A 25,324-nucleotide genomic window follows, 5' to 3' on the forward strand; every position below is an offset into this window, starting at 1 on the left:
TGTAAATGTCTAAGTTAGTTTAAAGTCTCAAATAAAATATTTATTTTACTGTTTAAAAGAAAAACATCAAGCTTTTGTGTGGGGTTTCTTCATTGTAACCTTTTTGTGAAATTATTTCAGTTTTATATTTTTGCAAGACGAAAGTTTCAAATCGAACACGTTTTCTTACACTTGTAGATTGGTCAGAATATAGACGAGCTATTTACATGGAATGGATAGTAAAATAATAAATGCACTCTATCAGAATGTGTAATCGTATACGTATTACAGATATTGTTGGCGAGATTAATTCGAATTCTCTTACTAAATTTCCTTAACTTAAAGTTAAAGTTCCTTCGATGGAAGGGGGGGAAAAAACAATGATACACCATGATCCTTTTCTTAAAGTTAAAGTTCCTTCGATGAAAGGGGGGGAAAAAACAATGATACACCATGATCCTTTTCTTAAAGTTAAAGTTCCTTCGATGGAAGGGGGGGAAAAAAACAATGATACACCATAATCCTTTTCATAAATTTAAAGTTCCTTCGATGGAAGGGGGGGAAAAACAATGATACACTCTGATCCTTTTCTTAAATTTAAAGTTCCTTCGATGGAAGGGTGAAAAAAAAAAAAACCAATAAGCTACCATAATCCTTAAGGTATGGGCTATTCAATGACCAGTGAATAATTCTGCACCTCCTCGCATTCCTTGTTGAAGCTGGTGATGAATTCCTGCAGTTTTGCCTCGTGCTCGACATCCTTTCGGGGTCGTTTTTGTCGCGGTCCTGGACCTCTTTTCTTTGGAGATTCGACGCTGTTATCACGCGAGTCCGGCTCGTTCTCCCCGTCCTCGTCTTCGGACGATCCACTGTCTATATACAGCACTTGGACGCGTTGCTTCCGCTTGCGCTTGGGTTTCTCCTTCACATAAGTGCGTCTGTGGGCCTGCAAAATAGTTCGTTTAATTTCGTTTATTAGAAATAAATAAATGTGCCAGAGATGTTAGTAATTCTGTGCGAGCTGCTTACTACCGATCAAAGATAAACTTGAGTCTTTGCGGCCCTGTTGGCTCAACTGGAACTAATAAAGCGTTTCAGTTTGGTTTTATCTAGCGCCAACCATTGGTCACGACGTTGTATACTGTGCGCAACGTCGACGAGTCTGGGCGCTTATCTTTCTATGCTAATAGGCTTTCTAGATCTTACCTTTGCGTCAAATGTTGTCTCCAGATCGGGCTCTGAATCTTTGAACAATCCAGCCGACTCGTCTGCAGCCAGTGCAGGTTGCCGTTTCGTCGTTTCCGACAACATGGTGGAGCACAGCACATCCCGAATGTCACGCTGTTGTGGTTGCAGCTCACCAAAACAATCGCCTGCACGGCGCAGCGGAGCGGTGGAAACCTGCGGCAGCTCTTTTTCCGTAGGTCGTAGCTGCTTAAGTCGCTGCAGTTTCTCGTGCAGCGTCACATTTTGAGGGGCGGAAGTAGAGCCCCTAGACTCGGCAGCTTCATCCCCTTCGAGGAATTCTTCAAAGCCGAACAGATTGCCGGATTTACTAGGTGTGTGGACAGTCGTGTTCCGTTCTGTTCTGCGGCGTTTGGGGCTATTTTCCTCCTCCAAGAACTCATCGAACCCGAAAAACTGATTAGCTGGAGAACTCGTCATTGCTGGTGTAGTGGCTTTCGTGGGCGTTATGGGTGTTGTTTGGATATTCTTCTTCCACGATGGCAGTACAACCACATCCAATACATTGATGTCTTTCAGAGGAGCACGTTCCTGCAGCGTCCGCCTTGGGTTTGGCAAATGTACAACGTTTTCAACGTTCTCCGCATCTTCCTGATCATTGGCTGTTGTCGGGGTTTTATGCGCAACAGTTGGTGGCAGATTTTCCTCGTTTGAATCGTTCGCATTCGATCCCAGACTTTGCTCGTCCAAGGCCGGACAAATTGACTCTTCGTTGGGTGGATCCCCCACTGGTCCTGCAGCTGCTGCTTCGTCTGGTACATAGACATGCTGGCGACGTTGAATGTGATCGCTGGAATACGATGGCAACTGTGATGTGTTGAAGCCGAATACAAATGTATTCGGCATGGCTGATTCGTCAGATACTCGCCAGGGAGAGGCACCACCTGAAGGACTGGCCACCACAGTCTGTCGTGGAATCGGGGAAATTGCCGATGCCGTGACATTGCTACTTGGGCTCTTACGTCTGAGCGGTGTGCTCACAAATTTACGCGCCATGTTCACCAGTTGGCGGCGTCTCTCTATCGAGTTTGTCGGATAATGTGTCTTAGTTTCATTGAGCAATACGGAACGGGCCAAATGGCTGTAGGCGCCGTCGTGTAAGGGTGGTGTGTTAGGGTGGTGTGTCGATGCATTCCGCTGGACAGAAAAGCGTGCCTGCGGAGGGCTATGCACACTCACTGATACTTGAAAAGGTCCAGCGTTGGGTGCTTCAGAATCACTGCTACCGATGACATCATTGTCGGGCTCGAGAATCGGCGACAGGGCCGCGGCCGCGGGCGCCAGAGGAATCCGTTTCTCTGGCGTGCCCTCTTTGGACTTTGAAGATTCCAAGTTTTTCAGAGAGCACTGTCTTCGTTTACCCACTGGTCGAACCTTCTTCACGGGCTTGGCGCGTTGTCTGCCATCCTTTTTGGAGCGAATCATTACGCACGCCTTGCCGGCGCTTACCATCTTTTTGATTATATCAGCAGCAGGATCTTCGCGATTCTTGTCATCTTCAATCTGAGACTGGGAGAGAAACTCATAGACGTTGCGCGTGACGGAAGACCTTGATCTCGTCGGTGGCTGATCTCTGTGGAAGAACCGATGCCCTCGCTCAGCCTGCGTTGTTGTACTTTGCGCGGATGTCGCTGTCTCTGCTGGCTTAGCCAGGGGGATTCGTTTGATGCGAACACGTACTGGTGTTGTAGTTGTAGGCGGTGCGGAAGCCGCTGTCTCTGCCGGCTTAGCCAAGCGGATTCTCTTGAGGCGCACTTGAACTGGGGATACAGTTGTAGGCTGCACTGGTGTGGCCGTCTCCACTGGCTTGGGCACAGGCAATTTCTTGATGCGAATGCGAAATGGTGATATAGTTGCGTCTGAAAAATGTTACGGATAATCACTTGTGATGGGCATAAATCGTACAAACAAAACATACTTGGTAAATTCGCGCCCGTGACGTTAATCTGTGTTCTGGATACGCACATCGTGGAGTTGCGATCTGGCTGAAAGACACTTGTGTCGCATGCTCCAGCGCGCGCCTCGGGTGGATTGGTAGGGGATGGGATAGTATTTTGGCTAGAAATTGGCTCTTGGCCCGTTAGTATTGCATTTTCGTGGGGCTTAATGCGCTGTATTTTAACTACGCATCTTCGAAGGCGAGGCATTGAAGTCGTGGTGGCTGCCATTGTGCCGTGGATGACTCCCGCTGCGTGGTTTGAGCAAAACGCGACTTGAGCTTGTTCCTGCTACCGCATTGGGTGCCAAAATGTATAGGTATTCGACCTTTTAACCATTTAGTTAGTGATTTTGTTTAGATCGCACGAAATAGTTTGGGGGGTACAGCTGCCGCGTTATCAACTATGCGACGCGCTTGGCAACCCTGTCAGCGAGGGATGGAATGTCCATCGATAGACGCGAACGGTAGTATCGATAGGTGACAAACAGATGATTGAAATCACGCCAGCCCTCGCAATGTGACGATAAATAAAAAAATAAATAATTAGCAAATTTCCAAATAATCCAAATTCCAAGTTCCTTGTACTACGGCTTGCACCTGCCCATCGGACAAACGTCGACAGTGTGTGCGTGGTGTGTTATTGTGTATGTCGATCAAAGTCATATTTTGGCCCCAAAAAATCGAGTGAAAGTTTTTTCATCTTTGTTTTGTAATTGTAAGTGTAATTCTCCCACCCACAATTACACTTGCCCCGCGCTACTGCTACTGCCACTGCCAATATTGAGTCAATATATTCACGCTATATTCAGAGGCGCGGGCGAACAGCAGCTCGTGGCTGACAACAGTTTTCTTTCGTCACTCTCTCAATAAAGTTAATTCGAATTGCAGTGCAGCCAGCAGTCGATGCAGCAGTCGATGTCTTGGATTTCTACATAAGGCCTTCCCTTCCTTGCATAGTTTTGCGCCAGGTACTGATACGATACGAAAATTAATCCAATCAGAAAGTAGCGCGGAAAAACAGTGCACCACCAGCCCCTCGTGCCCTCCCTCCCCTATCAAATATAGATGCATATGTATGTACATACGGATGTACATGTACGAGTACATACAAATAGCAACAAATAAGTGCAAGCAACCCATTCCCAGGCCCCCTGAAGGCTATCTGTGACGAAAGTAAGAAAGAAATATAAACATCTCGGGCCAACAAAAAATGCATACGAATGAATATGTATAAATGTGTCTCTGTATCTCAGTATCTCGGTATCCGCGGAATATGTCTCAGGGTCAAGGACATTTTGTAGCGTTTTGCTTGCCATTTGCGTTGTTTGACCTTATTAAACAAGTGAAATTATTTAATTGCCTCTCCTCTGCTCTCCTCTCTATCGCGAATTTAGAACGATTGCCACGGAACGGGGACAAAGGGCTAGGGGAGAAGGAGCGCGCGTACCAAGCACATAACTGTCCGGAGCAACTGCTGCGTCGCTGTGGCTGTTTCCGCGCACAAAACAATGTGCGATACCAAAGACGAGGCACAGAAATGGAAATGTGAAATCTGCACCTACGAAAATTACCCATCGTCACTGAAATGCACCATGTGCCAGGCCTCGAAGGCGCTGCTGAGCGAGGATATCTTTCGGTATGGCCTTGACACCACCCCTACCTTGAACCAATTACTTATGTACTCTCCTCCCTCTTATAGGCTCAGTCCAGCGCAGGAGAGCAGCTCCATCCCAGAGGAGGCAGCGTCTGGGCTGGCTGCTGTCGAGCCAACGCCAACACCGACCTCCACGTGCTACACGCTGCAGTCGCAGCAATCGCAGCAGCCCCAGTTGCGGCAGAGCAATGTTGTCGACAGCGAGAAGTGGGAATGCAAGGTGTGCACCTATCTCAATTGGCCACGTAGTGTGCGCTGCGTGCAATGCTGTACCAAACGCGGCGGCGAGGCCATGGAAAGCAGAAATGATAATGACAATGAGGCGGATGCTGATTGCATCGATCGAGCTGGAGAGGCACTACACGCACTGCGCATCAGCGGCTCGGATACGGAACTCGTATCCACTAAAGACACGGCCGCGAGACAACAACAGAAGCAACAGTTAATAGGAGCCACTGCCTCCAATCGCCTCAGTCTCAGTCCCAGTCCGACCATCGACGATGCCACGTATCTGAACAATCTCGCCAATGCATCACACAACCAGTCGCCGAATAAAAGGCCTGCCAATCAACAACAACATCAACAGCACCAGCAGCAACAGCAGCGGGACTCTTCTGTGGCTGTTGCTGTCCCGCTGCAGCCGAAGCATTGCTATGTGGCCAAGTGGGCGTGCAATGTGGGTTGTCCTCAGAACCTGTATTTAATAAGTATCCAACTAATTTGCAATCCTCTTGCAGTCGTGCACCTACGAGAACTGGCCCAGGAGCATCAAATGCTCCATGTGCGGCAAGACACGGGAGCGTGAGATAAGCGGATCACAAAACGACTTGCATGCCTCCTCCAGCCAGACCATCCAGGACGAGCATCAGAACGTAGACACCGTCAGCGTCAATAACTCATTCAATAAAAAGCACATTTACCAACTGGGTAAGGGATACAGCAACAGATAGAGCACACCTTAAATTTACTAAACGTTCTCTTGCAGGTTCCTCGGAAACCATCAACAACTGTGATACGCTGCAAGAGCGGCAGGAACGGCGGCAGCGTCAAATCAGGCGACAAGTGGACTGGCAATGGCTGAATGCCTGCTTGGGCGTCGTCGAGAATAACTACAGCGCTGTGGAAGCGTATCTGTCATGTGGCGGCAATCCGGCCCGCTCACTGACCAGCAACGAGATAGCCGCCTTGAATCGCAACTCGGCCTTTGATGTGGGTCATACACTGATCCACCTGGCCATACGTTTCCATCGCGAGGAAATGCTGCCCATGCTGCTGGCTCAGATCTCTGGTTCGGGGCCAGGAATAAAGCGTGTGCCCTCCTATGTGGCGCCGGATCTGGCCGCGGACATTCGCCGACACTTTGCCAATACGCTCCGTTTGCGCAAGTCTGGCCTTCCCTGCCACTATGTGCAAAAGCATGCCACCTTTGCCCTCCCCGCCGAGATTGAGGAATTGCCCATTCCCATACAGGAGCAGCTGTACGATGAGCTCCTGGACAGAGATGCGCAGAAGCAGTTAGAGACGCCGCCGCCGGCTCTCAACTGGTCGCTGGAGATAACGGCACGTCTCAGCTCGCGGATGTTTGTCTTGTGGAACCGCAGTGCTGGCGATTGCCTCTTGGACTCGGCCATGCAGGCCACATGGGGAGTCTTCGATCGCGACAATATCCTTAGACGTACGCTGGCCGACACACTGCATCAGTGTGGACATGTGTAAGTGAAGTGTAATGGGAGTGGAGAAGCAGGCTTTCGCTCACCCTTGAGCGTGTGTTTTCAGGTTCTTCACGCGCTGGAAGGAGTACGAAATGTTGCAGGCCTCCATGCTGCACTTTACTCTGGAGGAATCGCAGTGGGAGGATGATTGGAGCACACTGCTTTCGCTGGCTAGCCAACCAGGCTCATCTCTGGAACAGTTGCACATTTTTGCGCTGGCGCACATCCTTAGACGTCCAATTATTGTTTATGGCGTTAAGTACGTGAAGAGTTTTCGTGGTGAAGACATTGGATATGCGCGTTTCGAAGGTGAGCAAACATTATATGTATATGAATTTAATTTTTCTAGCCGGAACTCCCTGCATTTCAGGTGTCTACTTGCCTTTGTTCTGGGATCAAAACTTTTGCACCAAATCACCCATCGCTCTGGGCTATACACGCGGTCACTTCAGCGCCTTGGTGCCCATGGAGCCGTTCACACGCATCGATGGGCGACGCGACGATGTTGAGGACGTCACTTACCTGCCACTGATGGACTGCGAGCTCAAGCTCTTGCCCATACATTTTCTCACACAGTCGGAGGTGAGAATGCAACTGAAAGATCTGTAAAGAAGAAACTGATTCGTTAATTTCTTTGACAGGTGGGCAATGAGGAGTCAATGATGCGCCAATGGCTGGATGTTTGCGTAACTGATGGCGGTCTGCTTGTGGCGCAACAAAAACTGGGCAAACGTCCCCTTCTGGTGGCACAAATGCTGGAGGAATGGCTGAATCATTACAGACGCATTGCGTAAGTATGTCTCGATTGATGGCCAATGTAATCATGCTGATTTGTGTGTTTTTACTCGCCCCTCCCCCCACGCAGACAAGTGATAACTGCGCCGTTTGTTCGTCGCCCACAAATAACACATTACTCCAGCGAGGGAGACTCGGATGAAGAATAGATATTGCCCACACACACACACCCCATATATATTTATTGTCTCTTACATATTCTTTTACCGAGTCGGTATCGTATCAGAGACGAAGTTCAAGAAGAGTTATGAAGTGCAGAGATCCTACACATTTGCAGTTGGAGTTGAAGTTAGCTAATGGAAACTATAGAAAATACGTTCACATATGCATACAGTTGAAATTTGTAGTTGTAACTAATTTGAAAGAAAAACTAAAGGTTAAAAAACAAAGTACGAAGACAGTACAGACACATTCATTGTCGGTAGGTATATCATATCCGTTCCCAATTCAACGTTTGTTGATTTTAGTCAAATTTATTCACATTGGGTCGATGCGGCGTACGATTAGACCATATAGTAAACGAAATTGAAGCTAAACACACACACACACACACACACACTGGTAGATCAAATTACACTTATACAATAATCTGTAACAATCCATTGGGTGCAATCTAGTGCAGGGCCGACGGGGGAGAAACTGAAAGTGAAGAAGAAACATATAAACAGTACGTATGCAGTAAATACCATATAGGATACCTATGTATGCACATGCTAGATGATCCCTCATCTTGTGTGCATCGTATGTATGTTGTAACTTATTCGAAATCTCGATGTACTATTAAATTTTAGCAAGTGGTAAAACAAACACAAACACAATAATGTGGGTGAATATGAAAGTTTCTTATAAGCGTCATTGAAAAGTTTATTGATAGTTTTTAAAACACTTTTTGGAATTATTATGAAGCATTATATACATTCATGCCTATACATAAAATATATTTAATTATATATATATACATATATATATACTTAACATATACATATAGAGATCCTATGGTTCCAGAAAGATTGAACAAGGGCCAATAACATAATGAATTTTATTGTAACTGTATAAAAGGAATTTTATCTCATTATAATTTTTGTTAGTAATGTTATAACTATTATCATTATAATAACTTCTAAGAATGCTTATTGTGCAAATGTACACGCGAAGCGCATGAAAAACAAAACACATATTTAAATAAAAAGTTTTAAGTAAAGATTCAAATGAAAACACATAGGCTGTCTTTTATATCCGCAGCCTTGACTATTTGTGTTCTATGACCAGTTTTTCACGATTTCTAAAACCGATTTTGAAGACCGCGTGGGCATCTCGAGGGGGTCCACTAGGCGATACCACTCCACATTGTAAAACTCCTGAAACTCGATCTGGTGACAGCGGGTACTCCTGAGTTTTTAACATAGTAACAGGCGATGAATCACGGCGGAAGGAAATATAGAATTTGAGAAAACTATGAAGCTAAGTTCTGAGTGGTACACAGCCATTTTTTGGCCAGAAGCTCTCCAAGAACTGAGTAAAACAACGTCGCCCCCGCAACAGATTTTTTGACCACCCAAAATATTGAATCAAGGGGTTATCTAACTTGCAGAAATTTTCTCAAGGCCTTCATTTCGCCAGTTATCGTCCTAAAATATATTTTGAAAATCAAATTATTAGACTACGCTACGAAAAAATATATTCGATTATTTATATTTCCAGAATTTTAAAAAAGATCTGTTACCAATCTTATGAGGATTTCTAAAGCATATTTTGAATTCCTTTCTCTAGTGCGGCAATGCTATTCGATTATACAACCGGATGTGATCGATAGTTGAAAAGTATCTGCAAACGGAAGCGGCTCGTATCTGAGATACATGTATCCGTCTCTAGAAACGGCAGCGTTTTTCGACTATTACCATCGATAGGCTGGTCAATCGGATGTAATCGATAGATAAAAAGTATCTTCAAACCGAGGCGGCTCGTATCTGAGAGATACACTCGTTTCGTTGCTGCCGTCGGTGCTTGGTGCTGGTGCGGTATTTTTCTGGTCGCAGCTCCTCCGTTTGAAATTGTGTCGCATGAAAAGCATATAAAACCACCATTTTTCACTGTGATCTTTGTCGGCAAAAGGCATTTGTGAATCTAAAAAGCAGAACAAGCATCTGAATCCGAATCGAGTTGAAAGTTCGCGTTAAGCACACCACACCACACCCACACACGCGCACTGTGCCCGCTACGTAGATATTGCGAATGCATACGGCGAAAGATACAAATAGAAAAAATCTAAGCAGAAGGAAAATTTTGTTAGTGAAGTGAAGAGGAAGTAGTGGTGACCTGTGCCCGTGTAGTTGTGCTTTCCCCGTGCGTGTCGTCAGTGTGTGTGCTCGTGTGTGCGTGTTTCTTTCCCTCCCCCATTTTGCAGGCGCAAGTGCGAAGAGCATAGCAGTATCTGTATCTCGCTATGGGTAAGTTATCTGGCCATACACTCTCTCCCTCTCTCTCTCTCTGCCTCTCTCTCCCTCTGTGTGTTGTGATTGTGTGTGTGTCTGCGCAAAGCCATCGAAAGAGGGTGGTGGTGGGCCGTGGGCCCTGCTGCTTCTCAGATAGAAGCTGATGGCATTATCGGTATTAGTGACAGACTATGGCAAGGTATCCGAGAAAGGGAACGAAACTACATAGTCTGCGACTACCGTTAATCAATATTCGTCAGCTGGGAATCCGTACTATACGCTCGAAGTTGGGGGGATCTTTGGCCACCTCTCTCTCTCTCTCTAGCTCACACATACCCCAGCAAATACCCTCTCACATGTGATTGGCACGGACTGGGGTCTCGTCCACGTCCACTCCCTATTTTATTTCTCAGCTGCGACGGCGATGACGTCATTTATTAGTTGTTGTAAGAACAAGTTTTATTTTTTGCCATGCCGTCGTTCCGTCGTTCTGTCGTTTTGTCGGCCATCGACTGCTGCGCCCCAAATCGACGTGTGATATCGGAGATGGGAGAACCGAAGGAGAACGAAGAAAAAAACCTGACCGAATAAACCTCAGCGTGCTTGTGCATGCAACTGCAATTACACACGATACCGTTAGGGTGTCCCCCGCCGTTCCGTCGTGAGAGCGCCGTCATACCATACATACCTGTAAATCTACCGTTGAATCTGGCGCTGAATGAGCTTTTTCTATGGCTTTCAGTGCATGAGGCGAGCCCTACTATGTTAGCATATACCGTTGGTTCTCCGACTCTCCCATGCTGTGATTAATTACTCGACAATCCGTCCGTCTCGTCCCTCTGGCCTGGCCCTAATTGAGTTCATGTGCTGTCGCTGGGGCTGGGCGGGAGCCACTTATAGTTGTATGCGTGCCTAAAATGCCTAATTGACTTGGACTTCGGTTCGAGGAGTCGCTTCGGATCGCATTGGAGACCGGAGTGGGGAGACCGGACCCCATAATGTGCACCGCCGTTCGTCGCTCTCAACGCAAAAGGCTCAACAATAGCCATATAGACTCCAGCAACAACTGCTCAACATGAACATGAACTCATGACAGGCGCACATTGACTTGCATGGGGTTTCCTTTTTAGCTGGTGCTCAAATGAAAACGAAAGGGGCAAAACCAAACGAGTTGCCTCAGCCGCCGCCGCCGCCGCAGCCCCCTTATTCATTTAGGGGCTCTTTCTCATTTATTTACCCATTGATTTGTTCGTGCACGAGTTGTGTGGTGCATTCGCCTGCATTTCATTTCATTTCCCCTTTTCCCAGGCGGGGTTATATAGGTCAGAGCACTTGCATAGAAAGTGGCATCTTCTGTTGTGTTGTCGTCTTCAGGCACGGCAACTCTTTCAGCCTCCCCCCCTCCTCCCTCCCTTTCACTCGCCTAATTGAATGCTATTTTTGTGGCCGCAGCGTCATCGTTTGTGTGTGTGGGTGTGTATGTGTGGCGAGCAGGCGGCGGCTCTTTTCACTTTTCGTCTAATAAGCATACAGGAAGCACTTTCAAAATGATCTCTGAACCAACCTTACGTACCCGTACTCGTACCCGTACTCGTAGAAACCACACAGTGCGGTGCGTCGTCAGGTAGCACAGCATAAAATAACACTTTGCAAAGCAATTTAAATTTGATGAGTAATGCGGAGAGCGTATAAAATACACACTCGCACGTTCAAATGTATTTGTATCTCTATATTTTTTTGTGTATATATTATGTTGTTGCTCTTCTCCACAGAACCATTTGCGGGAGTGGGAAGGTGTGGGCGTGGAATGCATGAGCGAGAGATGTTTGCTTTCGCTCTGGGGATTATTTATTGTTTGGCTGAAAAACACGCTCTTTTCCAGTTGGAACGTATTGTTGTGCAGCCACGACCCGACTCTAATCCCCAACAGGCTTCACCTGTTTCCGCAAACTGCCTTGACCTGCATTGTCCTCGACATTTTCCCGGGCACGGCACAGACTGTCAAGGATTTGACGACGCACTTGCTCGGTGCACAATCTGCTGCATGTCATGACCATGACATGGGGGGGGTTTAGCTTTCATTCGTTCGGTTTAAGGTTAGGGATGTTCAGGCTTTTTGGGGCGCGGCTAAAATTTAATTAAAATATTCACTCTGCCATGCAGACTGACCTTTCGACACAGAACCGTATTTGTGGAATAGAATCGAATCGTATGGGGTCTGTGTTTGCCTGTTTGCCTGAAACGTGAGGCGCGACTTTAACCTTGGACTTGCCCCCTGGTGGCTGCTGCTCTGCTCCGCTCTTGTTGCCGGACGGGTTTTTGGGCTGTTTTGTTTGTATTTCAAATGCGGAGTGCCTCCACTCCACTAACCAGTTTGTGAGGCACATGCTCCGGCTGCTCTGCCACAACTCCGAAATAATCATTAAAAAAAACAACTGCTCCGTGTTGTCGCTGGCGCTACAGACGCCGCCGATGACATCATCGGGGGGCACTAGGCACTACTACACCAGCAACAAAACATCGCCGCTCCGCTCCGCTCTCCTCTCCTCTCTGTAATTATAATAAAAATGAAAATGTGCGCTCAAACTTTTATGATACTAACTAGGCGGCAACTTGTCGCGACTCTCTCTCTCTCCCTATCCCTATCTGTGTCTGTTGCATGAAAATGTAATTTTCACATTGAAATTGTTTAGAGTTGGGTCTGTAATTATCATGGATCTGCTAATACGAGCGGAAAACACTGAAAACCCAATAAACAAAATGCCAAAATCAATATGCAAATCCCAGTGTGTGAGGGATTGCATAATAAACAGTCAGACAACAACATAAATGAAATTAATTGAAACAAAACACGTACACACAAAATTTAAACAAACACAAATACACTCACACACCCACTCGTATATTTAATACATATATTACTTTCAACGGAAGTCCAAGCTAGTGACGAAAGCCACAGCACCGTAAAAAAAACCAATTGTACACCAAATACGAGGTAACTGTATTATCAGATGTTCGGACATTCTAATTGGACGACTGACTCTGTTTGCGTCATCGAACATACAATAATGTACTATACAGATTGGATCATACATATGTACCTAAATGCCTGATATTCCCCACCAAAAATGTGGGGCTTAATAATGTCAACGACTTTTTATTGATTTTATTACTCCCTTCGAAGCACACACCAAGGATTGTTGCCATTTCCCTTGGGTATTCCTTCAATGAAAGTTCATTCACCGGGCTCTGTTTCGGTTATTTTTAGTTACAAAAGTTTCTTACAATTTGTACATACTTTATTAAGTTTCAACTTTATTCCAAAGCTTTCCGCACTAGACCAAACATTAATCATTCTACTCCGTTTATAAATTCTAGATTAGAATCGATACCTATAAATACAAAAAAAGATAACTTTTGAATGCGGCATATTTCTTTTACCATATTAACAGTGAAAACTTTACTTGAGAACTAATTCATGGGTTTCTTGCATGCTTGGAGTTGTGGATACCAAGAAACTAAATAAGGAAAAACTGTACAGGAATTTTTGTATGCGATAACAGACCATATACGTCACAATAATTATAAAAGCTAGCCAGTCGCCGCACAAACACTCACCTTATCGAACATTTATACCGAAAAACCCACAAAACGCAGACAAAAGGGGGGAAAAAACAGAAATACAAATCAACAAAGAGAAAGAGAGAACAGAAAACAGAGAACAGAGAACGTTGCAACTGGCTGGTTTTGGATCTGTTGGATCTACGATTTAATCAACCGCTCACTGGGGCCCCGCCGGTCGACTGCTGGCTGGCAAGAAACCGGCCGACTGGTAGATCAACATCAACCCATCATCAGTCATGGCCAACAATTTGTTTCGTTACGTTTTGTGTGATGCCGTCATGGCTTTGAGTCTGGGGCTGGTCTCCCCTCCAACAAGCAGATCGCTGTGAGAATTTCTGTAACCGTATAATTCTGTTCGGTTTGGACACACATAAATATGAATATTTGTGTATTACGCAATGCTCTCTGATAGATAGATAGATAGATAGATAGAACAAACCCAGTCAACCCAAGGCTTATCTGTGTTTACATTCACAAATAATCTGAGTGCACTTCTAAGAATCGCCACAGCAATGTTTAGAATCGATTCTAAAAAGTATTTTAAAATAATGTATGTATGAAAATATATCTGCACATGTGGTAGAGTGGAGTGGCCGACAACTGTTCAGATACATATAATATATATATGTAGATACATGTCAGATGTATTTAACCTGTTCCACTTGTCTAGAGTGCGCTTGCACACTTGTGTGTACATTAATGAACAGTGAAAATACATACATATACAATACCTACAGTGTAGAGTGTACCGCCCTTGGCCTTATCAATGATAAGATTAATTGTTTGCCTAGCGCATGAGTCATGCCACCTTCAGAACCAGATATCTGGTTCAAAGAGTTTGCCTCGACTGACTACAGCTGTCAGTAGCATAAAACTAAAGGGATATATCTTTCCATATACGATTCCCATACAAAATGAACATACACATCCAAATATATATCGTTCAAACGGGGCTTTCAAACGGTACCGGGCCTGGGGCCGTGCCCGGCCAAACGGGGCAAGGTTGGGGCATTATCGCATCACATGCATATGACATCAGCCTTGCTTTGCCCGACGGAATACGTAATCTGGACTGCTACGACGGTTGGTAGCGTCGACTGAATGAATTGGATTGGAACACAATCGAACCGAGCCACAGGCGATAATCTATTCCTAATCGAATCTGCAATACAATAATCTCTATTCGATGTTTTCTCTCCGTTTTGCTTGCAGGTAAACAAAAAATTTACTGTGCAAAATGCACGAAAAAGTGCTCCGGCGAGGTGCTGCGCGTGGCCGACAATCATTTCCACAAGGCCTGCTTCCAGTGCTGCCAGTGCAAGAAGTCCCTGGCCACCGGCGGATTCTTTACAAAAGACAGCGCCTACTACTGCATACCGGACTACCAGCGGCTGTACGGCACCAAGTGTGCCACGTGCCAGCAGTATGTGGAGGGGGAGGTGGTCAGCACCATGGGCAAGACGTACCACCAGAAGTGCTTTACGTGCTCCAAGTGCCAGCAGCCGTTCAAGTCCGGCAGCAAGGTGACCAACACTGGCAAGGAGGTCCTTTGCGAGCACTGTGTGTCGGGCGGTGCTCCTGTTTCGCCGACACGACAAAAGGCCGTCTCGTCGCCGGCACCGCCAGCGGAGAGCCCCACCCGGGCCACCGCCCACCAGCAGCTGACCGGCGGCGTTGTCTCGCACAAGGCTCACCTGAAGGAGGACTACGATCCCAACGACTGTGCCGGTTGCGGGGAGCTGCTGAAGGAGGGCCAGGCTCTGGTCGCTCTCGACCGGCAGTGGCATGTCTCCTGTTTCCGCTGCAAGGCCTGCCAGGTGGTCCTCAACGGCGAGTACATGGGCAAGGATGCCGTGCCGTACTGCGAGAAGTGCTACCAGAAGGGTTTCGGCGTGAAGTGCGCCTACTGCAATCGCTTCATCAGCGGCAAGGTGCTGCAGGCCGGCGACAACCATCACTTCCATCCAACATGCGCCCGCTGCACCAAGTGCGGCGATCCGTTTGGCGACGGTGAGGAAATGTACCTGCAGGGCAGCGCCATTTGGCATCCACGCTGCGGCCCCGGACCCTCGGAGTCCGGCATAATACTGAACGGCGGCGGGGGCAACACGTCGGTGGTTGGCGGCGCCTCCAATGGCAACTTCACAGACACCGAGTGTGATCGCATGAGCTCCAGTGCACTGAGCGAAATGGTATGTACGGGCAGATCCAATAGCTATACTTGGCATCCTCGGTAACCGTAACCGTAACAAAGCGATCCCAACACAAAAGCGGCTGCTGTTCTTGCTACTAATTCGAATGCTCCGCACACTATGCATATATGGCACCTATACTATACCCCACACTGTTCACTTTGGCAGAGGTGAAAGATCAGATTCTGATCGGAGATCTCTGCACACACTGCAATTGATTATTATTTGATTTTATAATTTCTTTTGTTGCATTTTAGTTCACTTTATTTTGAGCTTGCGTTTTTGATTTCTGTTCGTTTTCAGTACATCCGCTCCAGAACACCGAGTATAAATGGTTCACTTTATTCCTCTAGCCGCAAGGTTTGTTTTATGATTTTTATGATTTCCCATTTGTTTTTTTTTTTATCATTTTGAATACTAAAATCTTTAATCACGGCACTGCATGCAACCCCCCATCGCAAAAGAAATCCCTGACTCATAATCTGATGTGTACTTTTCCAGCATTACCGCACCGTAAGCCCCGGTCTGATACTCCGCGAGTATGGCCGACCGATCGGTGAAGATATATCGCGCATTTACACCTACAGCTATCTGACGGATGCACCGCACTATCTGCGCAAGCCGATCGATCCGTATGACAAGACGCCACTATCGCCGCACTTTCACAGGCCAGCATCGTATGCGACGACCAGCAATGCGGGCTCGGTGGCGGGCAGTCGGCCGCCATCGCGTCCTCATTCCCGGACGCGTAGTGCCATGAAGGTCCTGGTGGATGCCATACGGTCGGAAACGCCACGCCCCAAAAGTCCCGGCATGAACAACGAAGAACCCATTGAGCTGTCGCACTATCCGGACGCCAAGAAGCCGTTGCCCGGCGAGCAGCCGAAAATCGAAAGGGATGACTTCCCAGCACCGCCCTATCCCTACACTGATCCGGAGCGCAGGCGACGCTACAGCGACACCTACAAGGGCGTGCCCGTCTCGGATGACGAGGACGAGAATGTCCAGAACGGCAAGCAGACGAATGGCAATGCCAAAAATGACGAGGAGCAAAGGTAGGTAACAAAAAAAAGTGAAGAGAAAAGCCATTAAACCTTTCTGTTTGGAACGCAGACGCCTCCAACGCGAGGCCGCGGAACTGGAGAAGCTCAACTCGGGCATTGGCTCAGTCATTGCCAAGGACCTTAAGGAGCACGCCAAGCACCGAAAGTGGAAGCAGAACAACCTCGATCCTCGCAATGCCTCGCGCACGCCATCAGCCTCAAAGGAGCCGCTATACAAGTTGAGGTAGGTCCTGGGGCATAAGCTTATCGGCATTGCTTTGATTCTGTTGTGCCCTTTTGCAGATACGAATCGCCCATCGGGGCATCACCGTCACGCCATCTGGACTCACAGAAGCCCTTCTATGAGGATGAAATGTTCGATCGGTCCACAAGCTATCGCGGCTCGCTGGGCAAATCGCTGGGAAATGCGCCCAGTTACAATGGTAATCGTCTAGCCGTAGCATTTATATTCTAGTCTCGTACTCGTTTGTTAGGGTGTGATATGATTTCGATTCGATACTATATATAGCCAATTACGTTTATAGCCATACATTCCTATCGATCGCCGCCAAAGCCCGGATACGGATTCAAAACGACTACTCTGCCCTATATACGCAACGGCTACAGCTCAGTAAGTGCTGCCCCGTGGCTAGATCCCACTCTCCGGTGCTGGGTACTCATTAGTGCTGTGCTGTAGCTCTCTTAATATACTCGTACACATATTTGGCGGTCTAAACACTCTTCTAACCACCCATAACACTTGACTTTTAACCTTAACCTGTGGCTGACTGCATTCGTTTGTGTCTTTCTCATCCTTTACTTGTTGCTGCTGTCGGCCGCCCCTCCTCACGGATGGATGATCCTATGATCCTGGTGGCCCCGTTGCATAATTAACAAAAACAAAAAACATTTTGAATAACATCTCAACTGGTTGGTTGGTCTGCTGCTTCCTTGTGTGTCTAAACCTATAATTCTATGCTATCCAAAATCTGTCTCTCTGTGTGTATGCCTTGTTGCCTTGAACCGCGTTCCCCAACAACACAAACAACCCCATACCATCGAACACTGATCATGCCACACTAAACTAACCAAAACTGTACTCGAACATTTGCATCATCCATCTAATCCAACTACTCGTACTACTACTCTGCTCAGTGGTGAGCGCCCTGCGTCATGTACCCAAACCTGGATACGGCCTGGCCCCACGATCTCACACATTCAGTTCCACAACATCTGCCGCCGCCACGATGCATGGTGCCACTACTGTAAGACTGCTTTCGTTGTCGTTGTAACGTTGTAACCTTGTTGTACTCGTAATGCCATAGACCTTATAATTTTTTATGCCATTTATATCTTGTGTATGCGTATGATCGGCATTCTGTTTTTTAGTTCTATCGCCTTGCACTTATCTATGGGTTTTTCCTGTTTATGCATGATCCTTTCATATACCCCCGTATAAAGAGATTAAATTTGTATTCTGTTTTGATTTTAAACAGGATTTCTCTTATGGAGGACTGGGCGACAAAACGCACAGCACAGATCTGAGCTGTGGCAAATCGGAAGGTAAGTTCTGGGGGATTCCATATGTCCTGCCTGATTCCTGCTAATTATATTTTTGTTGGTTTTTTGTATAGCTTCTGTGGACTCGATCACCGAGGGAGATAGACGGGCCTTGATGGGCGGCGATATGCCCGCCTCGAGCACATATTCAGGTGCACTCTCGTACCACTATCCCCAGGCGGGACTTATTCGACGAAGTCTGCCCAATATGGCACACTCGATGCTGGTGCATGAGCCAGCCAAGATCTATCCTTACCATCTATTGCTTATCACAAACTATCGTCTGCCTTCGGACGTTGATCGCTGTAATCTGGAGGTAAACGCCAGTGTACTTCCCTTACCTTACGGATACTTGATAATCCCTTGTAATATCATCCGCAGCGTCATCTGTCGGACATCGAGTTTGAGCACATCTTGCAGTGCGTCAGGTCAGAGTTCTACCGCCTGCCCCAGTGGAGGCGCAACGAGCTGAAGCGGCGGGTGAAGCTTTTCTAAGCGGACGAACGATGCAGTTCAGGACAGGATCTTCACCTGCTGGATCGAGGAGGCTGCTTGCGACGAAACCAAAATAATACATTTTACCTTAAAAGAAAGGAAGAAACAACAAATTAATGGGAAACTATGCTAATTTCACAGCCAGTTTTGAAACACGCTTTAAATAGTTGATGCAAGTGAAGCTGAAACTAAAACTAAATTTAAACAGTTACAATGCGGAAAGGAACGGATCGGATCGGAAAGGAGCGGACAGTTTATTTTTTTAAGAATTAGTTGCGCCTATAGAGAGAAGATTGTAACTAAAAGGAACACAACACTAAGGAAAACAAAATCCCAAATAAATACGAAATGTATACAGATTTCAATTAGTTAAAACATTGCATGTCTGGCATGAAAGCTTTTTATACACAATGCAGCTGCATATTTTTTTTGTAATTGGATTCGTTTGCTAAATTACATTATTTACTTCACTGAAAAACACGTTCAAGGGCTAGAGAAAATCAACCGATAAGCATCAAAGAATGAAATAAATGTACCTTCAGAAACGTTTACACGGCAGCAAAAGGCGCTAAAAGAACAGCCAGCCAATTGTTGCATGTGCGGCATCAAAAAAGAAACGCTAAACCATTATGCAAGTTTTATTTATTACTAAATATTTTATTTATTTATTTAAATAGAATATGTCAAAGAATAAACCAGAGATAATAAAACCAGGACAAAAGCAATGTACGATATTATCTATGTTTACATAATAATGTAATATTAATATTACAACCTCTTGGAAGCGAAGCGGATGGTGGGGGAGTTTCTACAGTTTCGACTTAACTTCGGAATGTGAAAAGTCAACAGAATTAATGTATAAATATTGAACTAGTACATGTCACAGTTTATCGAGATTCTCTATACATATATTGCACTCACATCGCCCTAATTTCGCTTCTGGATGCCATCGTCATTGCGTAAACTGTACGTTAATTGTGTCTTCATCACAGTAAGACTGCTGCCAATGATCTTCTTGTGGTATATCTGACGCGTGACAAAGCCAAATTCGTCATAGAATTCGCGTTCATTCTCCTGCCACTCGGAAATGGTGCACTCTAGCGAGCCATAACCACCTGTGGCGCATTTCTTCGCTACAAGACTGATCATGGGCTCCATAATCTTTTGATAGGGATAGTCCGGAGCAATTGCAAAGCGACAAATCCAAGCCGCATTGTACACAGCATGGTGATTTTTTACACTTATCGCGGCCACAATTCGGCAACGGAATTTCCTTTTGTACTCCTCATCGTATGGGCAATTCTCCACGAAGACCTCATAGCTGGCCTCCTTGGGGGAACAGCGAAAAATGAATGGCTCGTAGCACTCTGCCACCAAGGACTGGGAGGGTTTCACCTAAACGGGAAGAGATTAAGTAACGTTAGCTATTTAGGTTTTATGTTTTTACAGGAATTCGGTAACTCAAACCTTCATGAGCTCCATTGCCTTGGCGTAGAAGGAGAAGTACGTGCTGGTGAAGAGAAAGAAGATGCATCCGGGTATCGAGAGGGTACAAAAGAGCAGAGGCACGCCCAGAAATATGAAGAATATCGCCCATGTGATGACTATGAACTGAAGTGTAATCTGATGCCAGAAATAACCAACATTTTGAATGTTAAATACTGATAGGACACGTATCTATGTATACATATATGCATAACATATGTATTTATGTACCTCTCGGAACATCAGGGCGAAGAACGATTTCGTGGAGAAGGACATAATGTAGTCTCGCACCAGATCCTGGCACTTGAATTCATCATCTTCCCGGTAATTGCGTATCACGATAAAAGGCTGCATTCTCTTATTATAAAACGAAACAAAATAGATAAACAAAACAAAACGAAATTGATGTTTCTTTAAGCTAGTGCTGGAATAGGCGCGTGAGCACTGGAGCTGGGCGAAACATCGATATCATTGATGTTTGGGTGTAGCGCACGACTGGTTTTAGCCAGTGCCCAACACTAGTTTGCAAAAACCGAAATAAATAACATTTGTTTTCGCAAGTCGCTGCCTGCGGTATCTTTCTTAAATCCTGAGAAAAATGGAACACGGCGCCGAACCACAGCTTGCGTCCCAGCAGGATGAGCAGCGGCAGTTTATTTGCGGCGTGATCGAAGGCTTCTACGGCCGCCCCTGGACTACGGAGCAGCGCAAGGGCCTATTTCGCAAACTCAAGTCGATGGGAATGGATTCGTACATGTACGCACCTAAAGACGACTACAAACACCGAGCTTACTGGCGAGAGCTGTACACGGTTGAGGAAGCGGATCATCTATCCAGTAAGCAGGTGCTTCACAGTGTTCTCTTTCTTTTTTGTTCATAATTTCTCTGCCTTTAGGTCTGATTGCGGCCGCAAAGGAAGCCGGCATTGCCTTCTACTACGCTTTGTCGCCCGGACTGGACATGACCTATAGCAGTCCGAAGGAGATAGCGACGCTAAAACGGAAGTTGGATCAGGTCTCGCAATTCGGATGCGAGGCGTATGCCTTGCTTTTCGACGACATTGAATCGGAACTGTCCAAGGTCGACAAGGAGGTGTTCCAGACGTTTGCCAATGCCCATGTGTCGGTTACCAATGAGATTTTCACCCACTTGGGCAGTCCCAAGTTCCTGTTCTGTCCAACGCAGTATTGTGGCACCCGTGCTGTGCCGACAGTCCAAGAATCGGAGTACTTAAACACCCTGGGGTCAAAGCTCAACAATGACATCGATATTCTCTGGACGGGAGATAAAGTAATCTCAAAGACAATATCCATTGAATCCATACAGGAGATAACGGAGGTCCTACGCCGTCCTCCGTGCATCTGGGACAATTTGCATGCCAACGACTACGACCAGAAGCGTGTGTTCCTGGGCCCGTACACAGGCCGATCGCCCGAGCTGATCCCCCACCTGCGTGGAGTGATGACCAATCCCAACTGTGAGTTCTACGCCAACTTTATTGCTATCCACTCGCTGGCCTCTTGGTCGCGCTGCAGCATGGATTCCAAGATGAACAGCTCGCTGAGCTCCGATATCAAGCTGGAGACTGAAAATGAGGATGAAATGCCCACGGAGTTTATATCTAAAAACGTATATCATCCACGAGTGGCTCTCAAGTAAGTCTGAACATCGTTTTGCTGGGTTTTGTCCTACTAAAAACTATTTTAGGAATGCCATTTCGGATTGGCTGCCGGAATTCTTTGTGGAGAAGGAGGCCTGGGGACCCATAACCAAGCCACAGCCGCAAGTTCAAATGGTTATGCCCATTATACCGATCATACCATCGATCAATACCTGCATGAGCCTGACGACCACCACAACCACATCGACAAACACCCGGACTGTGCCCGAAGTGAACACCACCCAGCTGCAGGCATTGGCAGATGTTTGCAGCACTGTCAGCTCCTCTATGACCCCGATATCCAATCCGGTGATGAACTCCCTGGTGTCGCCCACCAAAGTGGTCACCAATGATGACATTATTAATCCCATACCGACTACAGCGGCTTGCAACATTGAGCTGCCCAAAAAGATACCAATCTCCATTGTTCCAGTGCCCATCATGGAGGCAAAGAGCGCTGAGGCTGAGTCTGTGGGCCTGAATTTGGGCAATCAAATCTTCGAGTCAATCGCATCCAGAGGTAATCCGGCAGAAGAATTGGAAATCGAATCAAAGGATCAAGAATTGGACGCATCTCTGGAGGAGGAGAAGCAGGAGCCTGTGGCCAGCCTCACCGTGGACACAATGCTGGATGACACAAGTCTGAGTCCGCTTAGCGGCGGCGGCAACGAGCCCATGGAATGTAGCAGCAGCATAGCCTCCCAGGTCTCTCCAAAGGAGGAGGAGATCACCAAGCTGGTCACCGATGATGTGCTCATGGAGTCTGTGAACGATGTGCACGTTAGTAAAGTCAAATTCGATCTTGGAACCAATTAAAGTCACTCTTCTTTTATTCGCAGAGCATGCATGTGGAAAGTACAACCTCTTCCCCGCTATCGAACACAGAAATGCGTGAACAGGATCATGAGTATGTGTTTGTTATTACCACAACATAAGTGTCAATCATCCTCTTCCTTGTGCTGTTTTCCAGAACGACTATGGAGGCATCAAAGATAACTACGGAAGATCTGGGATTACTGTGTGATCTGTTCTATTTACCATTTGAACATGGCAGCCGGGCCCTCAAGCTGCTGGAAGAGTTCAACTGGCTGAAGACCAATGCGAATGTAATCCTGAAGGAGCGCTCCTCGGCAGGCGGCAGGGGGGAGGCCAGCAAGAGCACCAAACCCGAGGTAAGCGAGTGGATGCAACGGTGCGAGAACTTCGACGTGCTCTGTGGCAGCGTCGGGGAGCTGCTGATTAAAATAGCCAACTGCCAGAACAAGGAAATCTGCCATGAGCTTTACTCGTATGTGTGGGACATTTCTGGTGCTCTATCGCTCCTGAACTGCTACATTAAATGGCTGGCCCTGGGTCAGTTCCCGCAGAACATGTCCTCCTATACGGAGGGTAGCTATACGTGTAAGTGTGCAGTGAGCATTGCTCAGGCTCCTAATGGAAAACTGACAAATCTTTTCCCCGCAGGGTTCAGCAAGGGTTGGAAAGAGGCCTTCATGTCGGGCGACCAAGAACCGTGGGTCTTTCGCGGCGGTCTGATTGCCGACCTGCAGCGTCTGATGCCTGTGGATTCTGGCAATGATCTGTTTGTCTACAAGTTGCCCGAGCAGCCAACGGCAAACTATTATCTTCTGAGACCGTACCGTAATGCAGACGAGCTGGACGTGATCAACATCTGTACGCGCACATATCTGCAGTGGCACAGCGGACTGGATGGCGCCGACAACATCCACATCAACTTTCCCCTGCCCTCGAGCGTGGCCAATATTGTGGCCGACGCTATCGTTGGCCCATACATAACGCTCAATCCGCAGCTGTGTATAGTGGCGTACGATGAAAACGGTGCTCTTGTGGGCTATGCCTGCGCAGCCTTGGACGTCACCGTATTTCGGCGTAACTTGCAAATGTGCTGGATGGCGGAGCTGCGTGAAAAGTATCCCAAAACTATGCACGAGCTGGACGGCGATGACGAGTCAAGCGTTCAGCTGAACCAGCTACTTGCTCATTTTTTCGATCAGTTTCACAACAAGTACGATGAGCTGCAGGACTGTCCCGCCGAAGTGAGCGCTACCTTTCCGGCCGTTCTGACTGCTGCCACTTTAAAGGAAGCCGAGGATCGTGATAGCGGTATCACCAAACGTATACTAACCGTCCTGCTGGCCGCCCTGCGTGCAAACGGATGCTTCGGTGTGCATGTCTGTGTGCCAGATCACGATCCCGGACAGTTAAACTTCTACACCAAGATCGGGTTCGTCGAGGTCTTTCGCGAGGAGAGAAGCAAGTGCATCTATTTGGGACGCCGTTTCTAGCATCAACAGTTTCGCGGGTTTCGCCGTTTTTCTCTGTGGTAAAGTGTCAATTTCCTCGCCCAGTGTTCCTTAATATTCTGTATTCCGGCTAGCCTCGCTACAGCTCATCCCCCGTCCTGCTCCCTTTTTGTATTTTCGTACAATTTTGTATTACTGACCAACTAAATGGTTCAGTGGGATTCGCTGCGCCCGTGCGTAGCCCTCTGACAGTCGGTCTCCTCGTCTCTCAAGCATTTATTTTAAGGATAGTTTTTCTCAGCAAGAAGAACAATAAAACTACACTATTTAATAATAAATGCAGCTTTATTGCTCAACTGTTGCCGCTCACTTGTCGGGTCTGCTTGTTCAGGTCATAGAACCACACCGTGTTCACCCCATCCTCAATGATGCGCTCCGGCTCCAGGTTGGGCAGCTTAAAGCGGCACGCGATGATCTTGGTATTGTGCGGGCACTCGGCGATTAGTTTGTGCTCCAAGTCCTTCATCATTTGCTCCACACCGAATATAACAACAAAGTTGTAATCTTTGATGTTGAACTTCCACAGGTCACGACGGTAGAAGCTGGCCTGCCTGGTCACGCCGTGACGAAGCGCCGACAAGCGCGAGTAGTAGACAAGCCAGGGATTCAGCTCCACTCCATCGGTTTTCAGACCCTTTGTATGCTGGGCCGCCGCTGAAATGGATTACATAAGATAACATAAAGGGGGCCGGTCGATCTGTTGTGCAAAAAAGGATCAACTTACCAAGCACGATGCGACCGTCGCCCGAACCAATGTCCAACAGCTTGCCGGTGGCATTTTTTGGCAGAAAGCTAAGGACATTCTGCATTTGTTCTGTGGTCGCCGGTACATAAGGTAGGCATATCTTGCGGAAAGCAGGAGCTACAAACGAGGCGCACACAATTGATAGTCCGATCCCCACACCACCTGTGGCTGCGATTAGGATTTTTCCACCAGTTGACATGCCCTTTCTAGGGGCTTTTTGAATGGATTTTTGGCCACCATCGCTTAGAATTTCCATTCCGAATTGAGATTTCAAAAAAATCGAGCACCTACTGTTGCCAAATCAGCTATTTTAAAGCTAGTTCTGGCAATTATTATTAGCCGGACATCTGGCTATTTATAATAAATATATAGCTTTATTTTGTTTGTCCCAAAATTCAGTAATTGACTAAATATACAAAATTATATGAATTAAAATAATT

General features: G+C 46.8%; 6 protein-coding genes and 1 non-coding gene across 13 annotated transcripts; 3 read left to right on the forward strand and 4 right to left on the reverse strand.

Annotated features, from left to right (window-relative positions):
* Positions 1 to 93: 93 nt before the first annotated feature.
* On the reverse strand, positions 94 to 3,553 carry LOC6598716 (protein dalmatian). The gene is made up of 3 exons (XM_026995066.1): positions 3,143 to 3,553; positions 1,186 to 3,083; positions 94 to 925 (listed from the first exon to the last, which is right to left on the reverse strand). Exons 1-3 carry the CDS (start codon positions 3,390 to 3,392, stop codon positions 647 to 649), a joined length of 2,427 nt encoding a protein of 808 aa, XP_026850867.1. The 5' UTR covers positions 3,393 to 3,553; the 3' UTR covers positions 94 to 646.
* LOC113564964 lies at positions 991 to 1,152 on the reverse strand. The gene has a single exon (XR_003408399.1).
* Positions 3,554 to 3,709: 156 nt separating the features above from the next.
* On the forward strand, positions 3,710 to 8,238 carry LOC6598785 (ubiquitin thioesterase trabid). Of its 4 annotated transcripts, XM_026995067.1 has the most exons (10): positions 3,710 to 3,878; positions 4,052 to 4,131; positions 4,558 to 4,799; positions 4,863 to 5,493; positions 5,555 to 5,744; positions 5,803 to 6,529; positions 6,594 to 6,838; positions 6,900 to 7,111; positions 7,171 to 7,319; positions 7,395 to 8,238. In XM_026995067.1, the coding sequence occupies exons 3-10, from the start codon at positions 4,672 to 4,674 to the stop codon at positions 7,471 to 7,473; spliced, it is 2,361 nt and encodes a 786-aa protein (XP_026850868.1). In that variant the 5' UTR covers positions 3,710 to 3,878; positions 4,052 to 4,131; positions 4,558 to 4,671; the 3' UTR covers positions 7,474 to 8,238. The 4 variants fall into 4 exon arrangements, with proteins under 4 accessions (XP_026850868.1, XP_002023896.1, XP_026850869.1 ...); XM_002023860.2 differs by lacking the exon at positions 4,052 to 4,131; XM_026995068.1 differs by lacking the exon at positions 4,052 to 4,131 and having other exon boundaries at positions 3,710 to 3,807.
* A 1,071-nt stretch (positions 8,239 to 9,309) lies between these two features.
* LOC6598786 (actin-binding LIM protein 3) lies at positions 9,310 to 19,045 on the forward strand. Of its 4 annotated transcripts, none has more exons than XM_026984782.1 (10): positions 9,310 to 9,771; positions 14,593 to 15,572; positions 15,876 to 15,932; positions 16,074 to 16,627; positions 16,686 to 16,859; positions 16,919 to 17,058; positions 17,771 to 17,880; positions 18,112 to 18,178; positions 18,250 to 18,491; positions 18,557 to 19,045. In XM_026984782.1, exons 1-10 carry the CDS (start codon positions 9,768 to 9,770, stop codon positions 18,668 to 18,670), a joined length of 2,442 nt encoding a protein of 813 aa, XP_026840583.1. In that variant the 5' UTR covers positions 9,310 to 9,767; the 3' UTR covers positions 18,671 to 19,045. The 4 variants fall into 4 exon arrangements, with proteins under 4 accessions (XP_026840583.1, XP_026840580.1, XP_026840582.1 ...); XM_026984779.1 differs by lacking the exon at positions 17,771 to 17,880 and adding an exon at positions 17,161 to 17,246 and having other exon boundaries at positions 9,311 to 9,771; XM_026984781.1 differs by lacking the exon at positions 17,771 to 17,880 and having other exon boundaries at positions 9,311 to 9,771; positions 18,128 to 18,178.
* Positions 19,046 to 19,395: 350 nt separating this feature from the next.
* On the reverse strand, positions 19,396 to 20,546 carry LOC6598787. The gene is made up of 3 exons (XM_002023862.2): positions 20,387 to 20,546; positions 20,138 to 20,293; positions 19,396 to 20,065 (listed from the first exon to the last, which is right to left on the reverse strand). The coding sequence occupies exons 1-3, from the start codon at positions 20,507 to 20,509 to the stop codon at positions 19,598 to 19,600; spliced, it is 747 nt and encodes a 248-aa protein (XP_002023898.1). The 5' UTR covers positions 20,510 to 20,546; the 3' UTR covers positions 19,396 to 19,597.
* A 160-nt stretch (positions 20,547 to 20,706) lies between these two features.
* LOC6598788 (protein O-GlcNAcase) lies at positions 20,707 to 24,417 on the forward strand. Its single transcript, XM_002023863.2, has 6 exons — positions 20,707 to 20,991; positions 21,051 to 21,810; positions 21,863 to 22,595; positions 22,655 to 22,722; positions 22,786 to 23,216; positions 23,280 to 24,417. Exons 1-6 carry the CDS (start codon positions 20,754 to 20,756, stop codon positions 24,119 to 24,121), a joined length of 3,072 nt encoding a protein of 1,023 aa, XP_002023899.1. The 5' UTR covers positions 20,707 to 20,753; the 3' UTR covers positions 24,122 to 24,417.
* LOC6598789 (protein N-lysine methyltransferase FAM173B) lies at positions 24,406 to 25,169 on the reverse strand. Its single transcript, XM_002023864.2, has 2 exons — positions 24,864 to 25,169; positions 24,406 to 24,793 (listed from the first exon to the last, which is right to left on the reverse strand). Exons 1-2 carry the CDS (start codon positions 25,138 to 25,140, stop codon positions 24,432 to 24,434), a joined length of 639 nt encoding a protein of 212 aa, XP_002023900.1. The 5' UTR covers positions 25,141 to 25,169; the 3' UTR covers positions 24,406 to 24,431.
* Between the last annotated feature and the right edge of the window lie 155 nt (positions 25,170 to 25,324).

This window comes from Drosophila persimilis, unplaced genomic scaffold (genome assembly GCF_003286085.1).
Source record: "Drosophila persimilis strain 14011-0111.01,24,50 unplaced genomic scaffold, DperRS2 tig00000000-arrow-pilon, whole genome shotgun sequence".
Classification (NCBI taxonomy): domain Eukaryota; kingdom Metazoa; phylum Arthropoda; class Insecta; order Diptera; family Drosophilidae; genus Drosophila; species Drosophila persimilis.

Coding starts and splice junctions, on each gene's coding strand:
- LOC6598787 (XM_002023862.2), bottom strand. CDS start 20,509: ATGCAGCCTTTTATCGTGATACGCAATTACCGGGAAGATGATGAATTC. Junction 20,294..20,386: donor TCGCCCTGATGTTCCGAGAG/GTACATAAATAC, acceptor TTCTGGCATCAG/ATTACACTTCAGTTCATAGT. Junction 20,066..20,137: donor AGGCAATGGAGCTCATGAAG/GTTTGAGTTACC, acceptor CTTCCCGTTTAG/GTGAAACCCTCCCAGTCCTT.
- LOC6598785 (XM_026995067.1), top strand. CDS start 4,672: ATGTGCGATACCAAAGACGAGGCACAGAAATGGAAATGTGAAATCTGC. Junction 5,494..5,554: donor TGGCCAAGTGGGCGTGCAAT/GTGGGTTGTCCT, acceptor ATCCTCTTGCAG/TCGTGCACCTACGAGAACTG. Junction 7,112..7,170: donor ATTTTCTCACACAGTCGGAG/GTGAGAATGCAA, acceptor TTTCTTTGACAG/GTGGGCAATGAGGAGTCAAT.
- LOC6598786 (XM_026984782.1), top strand. Junction 18,179..18,249: donor GAGCTGTGGCAAATCGGAAG/GTAAGTTCTGGG, acceptor TTTTTTGTATAG/CTTCTGTGGACTCGATCACC. Junction 18,492..18,556: donor TTGATCGCTGTAATCTGGAG/GTAAACGCCAGT, acceptor TATCATCCGCAG/CGTCATCTGTCGGACATCGA.
- LOC6598716 (XM_026995066.1), bottom strand. CDS start 3,392: ATGGCAGCCACCACGACTTCAATGCCTCGCCTTCGAAGATGCGTAGTT. Junction 3,084..3,142: donor CACGGGCGCGAATTTACCAA/GTATGTTTTGTT, acceptor AACATTTTTCAG/ACGCAACTATATCACCATTT. Junction 926..1,185: donor AGACAACATTTGACGCAAAG/GTAAGATCTAGA, acceptor ACTATTTTGCAG/GCCCACAGACGCACTTATGT.
- LOC6598788 (XM_002023863.2), top strand. CDS start 20,754: ATGGAACACGGCGCCGAACCACAGCTTGCGTCCCAGCAGGATGAGCAG. Junction 22,723..22,785: donor ATGCGTGAACAGGATCATGA/GTATGTGTTTGT, acceptor GCTGTTTTCCAG/AACGACTATGGAGGCATCAA. Junction 23,217..23,279: donor TACGGAGGGTAGCTATACGT/GTAAGTGTGCAG, acceptor TTTTCCCCGCAG/GGTTCAGCAAGGGTTGGAAA.
- LOC6598789 (XM_002023864.2), bottom strand. CDS start 25,140: ATGGAAATTCTAAGCGATGGTGGCCAAAAATCCATTCAAAAAGCCCCT. Junction 24,794..24,863: donor CGACGGTCGCATCGTGCTTG/GTAAGTTGATCC, acceptor AATCCATTTCAG/CGGCGGCCCAGCATACAAAG.